General features: G+C 41.1%; 4 protein-coding genes across 4 annotated transcripts; 2 read left to right on the top strand and 2 right to left on the bottom strand.

The window, feature by feature from the left end:
• Positions 1-2,544: 2,544 nt before the first annotated feature.
• On the top strand, positions 2,545-4,186 carry K444DRAFT_714164 (MFS general substrate transporter; the record flags this gene model as incomplete). Its single annotated transcript, XM_024888320.1, has 4 exons — positions 2,545-2,566; positions 2,757-2,826; positions 2,942-3,542; positions 3,603-4,186. The coding sequence occupies 4 exons, from the start codon at positions 2,545-2,547 to the stop codon at positions 4,119-4,121; spliced, it is 1,212 nt and encodes a 403-aa protein (XP_024741165.1). The 3' UTR covers positions 4,122-4,186.
• K444DRAFT_555354 (DJ-1/PfpI family protein) lies at positions 3,981-5,136 on the bottom strand. Its single transcript, XM_024876703.1, has 2 exons — positions 4,975-5,136; positions 3,981-4,910 (listed from the first exon to the last, which is right to left on the bottom strand). Exons 1-2 carry the CDS (start codon positions 5,090-5,092, stop codon positions 4,252-4,254), a joined length of 777 nt encoding a protein of 258 aa, XP_024741164.1. The 5' UTR covers positions 5,093-5,136; the 3' UTR covers positions 3,981-4,251.
• A 1,383-nt stretch (positions 5,137-6,519) lies between these two features.
• Positions 6,520-7,377, top strand: K444DRAFT_660601 (uncharacterized protein; the record flags this gene model as incomplete). The annotated part of the gene is made up of 1 exon (XM_024886485.1): positions 6,520-7,377. The coding sequence occupies exon 1, from the start codon at positions 6,742-6,744 to the stop codon at positions 7,375-7,377; it is 636 nt and encodes a 211-aa protein (XP_024741163.1). The 5' UTR covers positions 6,520-6,741.
• A 2,267-nt stretch (positions 7,378-9,644) lies between these two features.
• Positions 9,645-11,216, bottom strand: K444DRAFT_626126 (uncharacterized protein; the record flags this gene model as incomplete). Its single annotated transcript, XM_024882605.1, has 1 exon — positions 9,645-11,216. The coding sequence occupies one exon, from the start codon at positions 11,214-11,216 to the stop codon at positions 9,645-9,647; it is 1,572 nt and encodes a 523-aa protein (XP_024741162.1).

The following is an 11,216-nucleotide window of genomic DNA, read 5'->3' as shown; positions in this document are numbered from 1 at the left end:
CTACCTAAAAAGCTTTTTATATAGTAGATATTAAGCTTTTACTTTTATTTTACTAAATAACTAGTTTGCTAAGCTCTTTTTTATTTCGTATTATATAATCGAAACTTTATTAAAGAGCCTCTATTATAAGCCTTACCTTCTTTTATAAATCTGTAATTTCCAAATCCTTTTTTATAAAATTATTAAGATATTTTAAACTTATAAATAATTATTTCTCCTTAACTATTTTATTTTAAGAATCTCCTAAAAGAAAAAAAAATATCTTTATATTTAGCTCTTTAAGATTCTTTATATAGATTTTTAGTAAGACTTTATTTTTTAATTACAAATTCCTCTCTTATAATTTTTAAAAGCTATATTCTCTTATTAAGCCTATCTATATAAATATTACTTTCTTTAATTACTATATTTCTTTCCTTTTCAAAACTCTATTTTCGTATCTTAAATTACTTTTTTTCTTTTTTAAAGTTTATTAGCCTCTTTTTTAATATATATTAATACCTATTAATATAATCTTTTATTATAAACTCTTTTAGCTACTTATATTATTTATTAAATACCTTATTAAAGGGCTTCTCTGAATTACTAGCTAGAGTAGGCTTAGTAGCTAGAGTAGACTTATAGGCTAGAGTTTTAGTAGCTAGAATAGGCTTACGGGCTAGAGTTTTAGCGGCTAGAGTTTTAGTAGCTAGAATAGGCTTATTAGCTAGAGTTTATAGAGATTTAGATTTCTTATAGTTCTCTTAATAAATAATATTAAGTTATTTACTAGTATTTTAATACTAATACTATTTCTTTTTAGATATATAATTATTTCCAATTATATTATTATTAAAGTTATTAATATTAAGGGTTTTTAATAAATTATTAGTATTAGGGGTTATTATTAAATTAATTATTAGCTCTTTATACGGTTAATAATCCTATAGAGGCCACTTTTTTTTAATAGGAATAAGGAAGTAGAGTTTGGGCTCTTAATAGTTTATATCAGGATATATCTTCTTTATATATTTAAGGAACTATTTAAAAGTGCAATTTTCTTTAAATAGAACTAGAAAGTCCGGAATTTTAAAGCAGGTAACCCTATTAGTAAGATAGCCTATAATTAGGCTTTAATTCTTAAGGTCAAGTTTATAGTATTTAGCCCTTCTAATACTTTTCCAGATATTAGATTCTAGGAGGCAATTAAATATCTAGCTACTAAGCCTTATAAATATCTTATAAGGGTCGAGAAAAAATAGGAGTTTTAAAGGGGCAGTTTACTTAAACGGCTTCCCAGAATAGCTAATATAGTAATAGATAGTTATTAATAAGCCTATTAGTAAAAGCTTATTAGTAGAATTATAGCCATATTTACTAGTTAGCCCTTCTTTATTATACTTTCTCTTATTATCTTTCTTTATTTTTAATTCTTACTAACTATAAGCCTTAGTTAAAGTACTTTTCTAAAGTCTCGATTTCTTTTTCTTCTTTCTAGTAAAGGCAAGGTTATCTTCCTATATACTATAAAAAGTATCCCTAGTAATAGTTTTTTAGAGACTTTCCCTCTCCTTTCTTATCCGCTCCTTCTTTCCCTCTTTCTCTCTCTTTTCCTTATTCTTTTGGAACTTGGCCTAATAAGTATACTAATTTCTAGTACTTATCTCTTTAGTACTATTATTATTATTATTCCTTTTATTATTCTTAGAAAGGCAAGAGGCGAGAAGCGAGAGGCTTTGGCTTACGGGTCTTTTATAAATACTTCTCTTCTGAGATAGATTCGGTCGGGCTTGAGGAGGGAAAAATAGTACTATAGTAGCTATAAAAAGGCTAATATTTTTTTGCTTTTAGTACTTTTCATAGTAGGCTATAATATTATAATATATAAAGTCTTAGATAAGGCAGTTTTAAAGAGATTAGATTAAGAATAGAAATAAAAGAAAGCAAAAATAGTAATCTAGGAAATAAGAATATAGTAGGAAAACCCCTCTATATTAAAGAATTAGTAAAATTATTTATCTTTATTTTAGATATAGATCTATACTAAGTTATCCTATAATATATCTTTATTTATTACTACCGGTTTCGGATATATTTCTTACTAACTAGTAATTCTATATATATCTTTATTTATTACTACTAGTTTCGGATATACCTCTTACCGGCCGGCCACTCCAAGTATATCCTTATTCGGTACTACTAGTTTCGGGTATACCTCCTATAAACTAATAACTTCATATATTTTAATTTATTTTTACTAGTTTCGGATATGCCTCCTACTAACTAGCTATTCCAAGTATATCCTCTATAACTAATTCTCTAATCTAATATAATTCCGTTCTTCTATATATACCTTATATATATAAAGCTAGTTATATATTAGTAAGAGTAGAAAGAAGGGATAAAGAGGTATTATAAGTAATAGTACAGGGCTAGTATAATCTTATAAGAATAATTCAGAAGTATTATAGTTAATTATATTATAAATTATCTATACTTAGAAATATAATTTAATTATATATATAAGTCTTATAATAAACAGTAATAAAGGGACTTAAGTTAGGTATGGTTATATCTGCAGAATACAGTATTTTGGTTACGGGCAATTTTTGGTAGAGTACGTACGTGCCATAAATCAGATATCGAAGGTCGAAAACCAGATTCGAAAATCGCTTGGTCTTCTGATCCTTACGGCTTTCCGTAGACGTCGCTTGCGACTTCTAGGTTTGATGTTGAAGCACGTGACCAGAGGGTATATACTGATGTGCCTGATGGAGGCTTTGCTGCTTGGGCTCAGGTTGTGGCGGGCCATCTGGTGATCTTCAACTGCTGGGGTTACATTACTTCGTAAGTCAACGCCTTTCCCCTCGGCCTCGCGCATCAGCCAGCCCAGAGTTGGCTATGATGGTGCGGAGAAAGATGAAATCTAGTTTCACTCAGCCTCTAATATAGCTCTTTATAGGTTCGGATTCTTCCAGTCATACTATGTGCAACTACTCGACAGGTCAGCTTCGGATGTGGCATGGATAGGGTCCATGCAGATGTTTTTACTCAACTTTGTTGGTGTCTTCTCTGGAAGGGCGGTCGATCTGGGGTACTGCCGCCTGTGTTTGATGCTTGGCTGTTCTCTCCAGGTTATTGGCATCTTCACGACAGCCTACTCTACACAATATTGGCAATTCTTCCTTTCGCAAGGTGTCTGCAGCGGGCTTGGACATGGGCTCCTGTTTGCTCCGATTGTGTCGATTCTTCCGACCTATTTCAAGAAGAAACGAGCCTTTGCCGTCTCTCTGGCGACTTGCGGTGCTGCCACGGGAGGGATGGTGTTTCCGGCTATAGCCTACACCTCGATGACGAAATATGGGTTCAGATGGACGGTTCTCATCATGGCATCCGTTGTCACCTTCAACGCGATCATAATTGTGAGCCTGGCGAGACCTCGCATCCAAGCACGAAAGGCTCGGTCGTTGTTCGATGCAAGTGCTTTCAAGGAAGCGCCATATTCGTTCTTTGCTCTCGGCTCCTTCTTGACTCTCTGGGGCATCTATTTTGCCTACTTCTATGTACGTTGTGTCTTCCTCGCCCCCTCTTTTCACAAGCTTGTCGGGGGGCTAACAAATTAGGTCGGCATATACGGGCGTACGGTTCTTGATTTTACCCAGCGGACATCCTTACTCGCCATCATCGTCATGAACGGTGTAGGCATCTTTGGGCGCACCATTCCATCCCTACTCGCGGATAGATACTTTGGTATTCTTCACTCTCTGATCCCGGTCGAGCTAGCAAGCGGGGTCCTTCTGCTTGGCTGGATTGGAGTCAACTCAACTGGAGGCTTATTTGGATGGGCAGTTATCTATGGCATCTGTGCAAATGCAACCCAGAGCTTGTTTCCTGCATCAGTCGGCGATCTGAGCACAGATCCGACAAGAGTAGGGACAAAGGTCGGCATGATCCTGGGCATCGTGAGCATATCTTGTTTCACCGGGCCACCAATCGGAGGACGGTTGGTTGCTCTGCGGAATGGAGACTACTTATATGCACAACTATTTGGCGGGTTTACAATGTTGGCTGGTGGGGCAGCGTACCTGACCTCTGCTGTGTTGAAGAATAGAGCGTTAAAGAGGCAGCCAAGTCAGGTATAAGAGAAGCATTGTGTACATAGAAACAAACAAATACGGATGGTGACTTGACAAGGCGAAGAAGAGCAATAACCAAACACAACAATATGCTGCAACCAAGATCATATGAGATAGGCCGGAGTGCATGATAATCTCATGACTTCTTTGTGAGACCGTACAACTCTGCAAATGGATCATCGCCCGCATCTGTCACACGATTGTACTCCATTCTGTCCGCGATTGCCTTTGCGACATTAGTCCCGTGGACATGCTCAATCCAGGCAAGGGTGGCATCGATGCCAGCGCTGATACCTGAAGAGGTCCATACGTTACCGTCCTGAACCCAACGTGCGCGATGCACCCAGTCCACTTCAGAGCGCACTGTTATTGTTGATTGCCAGGATAGCTTGTTTGTAGTTGCACGCTTGCCATCGAGGACTCCAGCCTGTGCAACAAGTCTGGCTCCGGTACATATCGAGATAATATACTGGAGTGAGGGATAAACTTCCTTGATGAAGTCAATCGCTGGCTCCAGACCTGCTGCCCGGCTGCCCTGCCCACCGGGGACGACAAGCACGTCGAGAGGGGGCGCTGTCTTGAACGTATGCGTAGGCACGACCAGCTGTCCAAAGTCGGAGTCACTTGGCTGCTTATCTTGAGGCAGCTGTGTCGAGACTGGGTCCACGGTATTGGCTATAGTATATAGATGCATGTTGTTGGTCCGCGAAAGTAAACTCAAAGCATCTAGAGGACCGAATACATCAAGCGCCTGGAAAGCTGGAAACAGAATGATTCCAAAATTGACCGGTTTGGCTTCATTGGTATCAGAAGATGATGGCTAGGTGCGAGGAATGACTCGTTATAGTTGGTTCCTTACATTGTTTTGACGACATTGCCCTCTTTGGTGACTTAGTGGAAGAAACTGCTGCGACTCTGGTCCTCAGCTGTTGAGCACGGAATAGGTTGGTAATATGTGGGAGCTGGCGATATGTCATCACGAGCTTCTATCAATGCGTAGGGCGGAATAAGTACGTTGAACTAAGACATTGAATGGCAAAGAAATGTACAAGATTGGGCGGCTGGATGGGCTTTTTATAAGTGGAAGGATAAATGTAAAAGTGGGTAGGTCCCTGCACATTGTAGAACCCCCTGTTTAGCTCACATACTATTCCTAAACAGGATTGTAAGCCGAAAGTAGTAATTTTCGTGCTTAGTAGTAATTAACTCACTTTTAGATATGTGCTGGCAGTCTTCCAGGCAACCCTAGAAGGGGCTTAGATAATTGAAAGTTTAATTCGCTTTTTGCTTTCTTTTTTTGCTCTTAAAAAAGCTAGTTTCTAATTATTAAACTTGTATCATTTATTCGACTTTTATTACTAGTTTTAAAAATAATAAAAGTGAGAGTTTGCTATATAAGCACATTTCTGACTTCTTTATAAAATATCAAGTAATAATTACTTAATTTATAATTATTACTCTCTTATATAATAAGACAGTTAGCGAGTTGCTGTTTTCGAGGGTTAGCTAACTAACCTCTCGATACTCCCGCACCCCAACTCTAGTCACCGCACACACACACCAGCATGTTAGACAGCCTCAGGCACCACGTGTGGGCGCTTGAGCTCCACCCAGCCTTCCACCTACGTCCATCCTCTTTATCCTCTTCTGTTGTCCATTTCTGGACCCAGCAGAGCACCCCCTAGGCCCAAAATGCCGTTAAGCACCTACCAGCTGCGCTACATTCAAACCCAAATGAAAAGGGGCGACAGACACGAAAATAAGCAATCTGCGAAGCTGTTACACTGGAAGCTACAAAGAAACTTCCTCTCTGCATCGCGACCACGTGGTTGGCTTTCGAGATATTGTTGACGAGTGCTGTCAAAAGCTTTCAGCCTCAAAGAACTGGTGGGGAGCTGAGAAAGCTGACACGCCTTTCTTAGGAATATACGAAGATCCAACATCACGTACGACCAAATGACCTATGCGGTTGTGATAAATTCGATCTAGACCACTGGCTTATGCGAGTCGCCTAAAGCAATCATGCAATTGAGCCCGCCAAAAAAAAAAAGAAGAGAAAAAGAAGAAAAAAGAAAAAAAAGGGAATTAACCGGTTTGCAGCCCTATATTCTGCTTGTGGCGGAAATGTGCCCTATCATCCTCTACCAACTGCCTTTCAGCTACGCCACCAGAATTGCGGGGAGCGAATAACTTCTGGGGAAGGAGTTCACCGATTCCTTGAAATCCAAGGTTGAAGCCTACATCATATATCATTATACCCCTCTTCTGCACTTTTGATCGAACTTTCTCTCATTCCTTTAAAAAGTAAATCACGACGTTTGATCTTTTCCTCGTCCTCCTTCTCTGCCCAGGAGTTCATTCTGCATTTACCGTCCCCAAAATTCTCTTCACATACCAATCACAAGGCCTTAACTTCAAACAATGGACCGACTTTATCACTATCTGCCTCGCTCCCTTCATCGCACACCTCGCAGGCGGCGTTGTGAGTCCCACTATTCTGGGTAGCCTATCCCAGGGACCAACCTGGATTTCATACCTCACACACTTCAATCCTGTTTCAATCGTCTGGCGCTACTATATTATTGTGGATCGGCGCGTTCGAGCACGGAGTTGGGACCAATGCGACATGGCAGCATGCAATGCTGTATTCTGGGACGCAGAGCGCAAGCGTTGGGATGGATCTGAAGAAATCATGGTGAGGAGTAGGGCTTGGATTACAAAGGTGCCAGTGAAGCCACATGTGCAGCTATTGTCGGCTTCGAGTTTTACGACATTAGTGCAGACGGTGCAAGGAGCGCAAATTATGTTCTATATAATCGAAGGGTATATTGGGGGCTCAGAACATATACTGCTAGGATTACCAGGTGTATTCGCGGGGCTGCAATTGCTAGGGCTTATAAGGTTGTTTGCTGGTCTGTGGTTATCTAGCGATTACAGTTATATGAACTTCAGGGGGACCGATTTGGGTTCAGAGATCAGTGAAACTCCTTTGGAAAAGCATGTCGGCAAAAACATCCTCGAAGCCCCTGTCAGCAACCATCTATTGGAGGTGGATGTCAGAGATCGTCTTCTTCCCCTTCATTGCTGGCAGGGGATCTTGTACCGGGCATTTTGGCTCTTGACGACCTGGGGTATCTTGGGCCCAGCTGCTGGATCCTGTTCCGAGGTTTTCTGGCGCTATCCCCCAGGACTTCCCTATGACCCGGCCTCGCGATTGTTATGGCAGACCATGTACTTTGTTCTGACATTTTTGCTATTTTGATCTATACCTTCTATATCATTCGGGGCAAGACCCACTCGACCATCATTCCTTGTATACACGAGTCGTGGTACAAGATCTTCACGATATTCATATTTATCTTAGCGGTTGTTTGTACTGTGTTTTCGTGTTTGGAGACGAGGGTTCGGTTGGGTGGCACCGTCACTACATTGCCAGAGTTTCTATGTGGCGAAGCGGGAGCTTTGTGTTTCCCTGTAGGGAAGGGCCAAGGGAATAATAATGTTTAATGTCGAATTTTCTCTGTAGCTGGTGAAGTTGCGTGGAGTATTGAGGTGATCGGTGCCTATTGCAAATGTGGGAAGAGTTGAAACCTCATACTTAAGGACTTGGAAATGGAGTTGAAGAGCACTAGTCTTCAGTATGGCAAGTTTTAGCGTTTATATAGACTCCAGAGATATTGAAATTGATGAGTTTGAGCTCTGAGAGTGGGAAAAAGTGTTGATAATTGCCAAACACTAGTATAGTATCTCCCTGAACGCGAGTAACGGGTGTCAGCCTGTATATCGCTTGGGTGCTGACTTCAGCGAACAAGCAGGCACCTAGGATACTACTGGTGAAAAATACAGGGTGTTCCAGTCATCCTCACAGAGCCTCCGAACGACCGTCAGACTCTGTTCCAGCTACAAAGAATTCTTCGCAAATTGGGAGAATGATGTTCAGACCGATCGCGAGGGGAAATACCACCTGTTCCCTCGTGCTCAAGGCTTCCGTGTCTGAGTGGCGTCTCTTCCTACTCCTTGCGTTCTATGTACGTAATTGCGTGCCCAGATCGCACTATACTCTCATGAATATTCATGATTAATTATTCTAATCTAATCAAATTGCATAAGTATTACGTTAATCAAATTCTATTCACGCTATTCATGAATCTTCATGAATTAATCAATTAATCAGATTAATTTTCTCGCACACTGTTCGGGCCCTTTAATAGGCTCGAATGAGCTTACGTGATTCCGCGTATATACTTGATTATGTATAAAAGGGGAAAATGTAAAACGACCCCCCCCCGGGTGTCGATTGGGGGCCGAACTAACCTAAAGTAGAGGCGCTCGGACAGGAACACCAAAACTTTGGCTATTTCTATAATTTAATTTAATTTTATAAGGAATTAATATAATTTAATATTTGTTTTATTTTGTTATAGCACTAATTAACCGCTATTTAAATATGAGCTTTTTATAGACTTTGGATTAGTAATAGCTCTTTTAATTAAAGAAGTCAAAAATTTCATATTTTATAGCCTAAAAATAAGCTTAAGAAAGCCTAGAAATTTAGCGAATAAGTCCCTAAAACCAAATATAAGAGCCCTATAAGCCCCTATTTTATAGGGCCTTATAGGATTCAAAAACTAGAACCTAATTAATTAGTATATAAACTCCCTTAAATTAAAATTCTATTTTAAGGAATCTTTTTATTATAAGTTAGAAAGCACGTGATTATAATACTGGGATTATAATATGCTAGCTTATGCTTATATTAAAAAATATAACCTAAGATTTTTGAAGAGCTTAGGTAGCCAATTACAAGTTTATCGACACCCCAAATTCCAATCGACACCCCTCATCGACACCCGGGGGGGGGGTCGTTTTACATTTTCCCTATAAAAGCATGATCCGGAATCACACAAACTTCGCTTGTAGATTACGTGATGCTACCCCAACCTCAGAGTCACAAAATCGCAAGCGAGAAACTTCTTTCGTGCCACTTTAATGACCCCATTCTTGTGCTTACGGAAATCCTTCCTATTTGAACCATAATGAATGACTGCAGTTAAATGCTACAAGCCGAGCCACTTCCGTCTGCATATACCAATCTGATAACCATTCCTGTCCGTACCAAATCCGTCCTATCCTTTCCCCGTGACCGAAGCTTCGCAGGTTGTATCCAAAAAGATATCCATATTTTGGCATGACGCATTTCAAGTAGATGGCAATTTAGGCGTTGCTGATTAGGACATAGTTACCGATGAGTCAAGTGCCAATGCCATCGGTTTGACTGCAAATACACGGGAAGTCACTATAGAAACATAACTAAGTATTAGTATATAGACTAGACAGAGAATAGTAAGACTTAGGTACCCGTCAGTACACCATCCATAAGCATAGCCTGTACTCTGACACGAACTAGTACAAGTGCTTCCAGACCCGCAGTAGCTCTGAGACCCGCAGTCATAAACACAAAGCGAAAGCAATTGCTGGCTATAATAAGATATAATTAGCACTATAATATCAGGATATATTGGGCCTTTCTTACTTATAAACGCAGCGTTGAACGCCATCATCGCCTCCTAGGCATCCACTTGCGATTGAAGCCACGCAGGACAAAACCCCATAGAAACTCGAAGCTATGCATGACGCATTCCTAGAAGGTGCCGAAGTAGCTGCCGACGAAGTTGTCGATGGAGTATATGGGGTTGACGTGGGGCTAGCAGAACTGCTGGTAGAGGTGCTGGTGGAATAGTCGGAAGAGGTGCTGGTAGAGGTGCTGGTAGAGGCCTCTACCACTGGCAGAGAACTGCTGGTAAAGGTGCTGGTAGAATAGTCGGAAGAGGTGATTGTCGAGCTGCTCCTACACGGTAGTCCTTCAGCCGCCGGCCAGGACTCTTCAAGCGCCTCCTGAGCCTCCACCCAAATCCTGTATTTTCTCTCACAGTCTGGTTCAGTAGCACTGTATTGAATAAGGATTTTCCCATTCGGTTCCCTGCTACTTTGTATTGCCTCCCTATTCCTTCTGTACTTGTATGTTGTGATGCGAATATTGGGCATTAGCGATTTGAGTTTAAGTTCTACTACACGGATTTTACCCGCATATTCGAAAATATTTGGACCATCTTGCTGCCTGACGGATACAATCAAGGCTCGAGGCTCATATAAGGCCTCAAAGGGTTGCGTAGGACCGGTGAGCCCGCCAAGGCCCGGTATTCGTTCGTCTCCATTTTCCGATCCAGTTCCCTCGACTAGGGGTGTAAGGACGCGGTCTCGAAATTCCCGGAAACTTTCTGCGGTAAAGAGGGGATCCTCCCACCAATGCGATACCCATACGGCTCCTTTTGATACAACGATAATCGAAGTACACCCATAAAGGCCAACTATACCAGTAGTAAGATCCTGTTCTCGAAAATATTCTAGCCTGGCCGCTCCCCCGCTGCCCTGATTATCCAATAATTGCCCGCTTGCCTTTGCATTATATAGCTCTGTTAAGAAAAATCTAGTCACATCGCCGTCGTAATTCTCTGGACCCCTCATTTCACGCTTAAACAAAGCAGGTAAAGCCAGCTCTTGGAGAGATCGGGCTTCTTCGAGTAAACATGATGAGCCCTCGCAATTACTATACTTGCATAATTCTGTCGATAAGGTGGGCGTTATTAATGTTGACGTACTAGTAGTGCTACGAGAAGATATTGTAGGGTGAGTGGTAGGAGGTGGAGAGGATGGAGGCGGAGGAGGCGGAGGAGGCGGAGGAGGCGGTAATGTACTAGTACTTGAGGTTACGCTACTGGAGGACGCTGTAGTAGTCGAGCGAGTTGACGTAGTACTACCATTATTGCTTTCTCGGTGCTTTCGACTAAGGGTCGATGCAGCCGAACTAGAGGGGGTTAATATACTGTGCGGAACTAAAGGTGCCCTGCTAGGCGAATTGGTCGCTCTTGTACTTCGGGAAGTAGAAACTGCTATAGCTGTCGAATTCGATTGTCGTCCGCGAGTATTAGAGATGCTAGAACCATGGGAAGCAGAGGGATACAAAAGGCTTAGTAGTATAATGCAGGTAGTTGAAATGTGCAGGAATAGAGAGAGGTTAACGGAAAACTTGAAGAAAAACAT

This window comes from Hyaloscypha bicolor, assembly GCF_002865645.1.
Source record: "Hyaloscypha bicolor E unplaced genomic scaffold K444scaffold_39, whole genome shotgun sequence".
Classification (NCBI taxonomy): domain Eukaryota; kingdom Fungi; phylum Ascomycota; class Leotiomycetes; order Helotiales; family Hyaloscyphaceae; genus Hyaloscypha; species Hyaloscypha bicolor.
This window is presented reverse-complemented; position numbering and strand designations above follow the sequence as displayed.

Excerpts from the sequence above, each read along its gene's own strand:
- K444DRAFT_555354 (XM_024876703.1), bottom strand. The coding sequence starts at position 5,092 with ATGACATATCGCCAGCTCCCACATATTACCAACCTATTCCGTGCTCAA. Across the intron at positions 4,911-4,974 it reads GGCAATGTCGTCAAAACAAT|CCAAACCGGTCAATTTTGGA; the intron begins GTAAGGAACCAA and ends ATACCAATGAAG.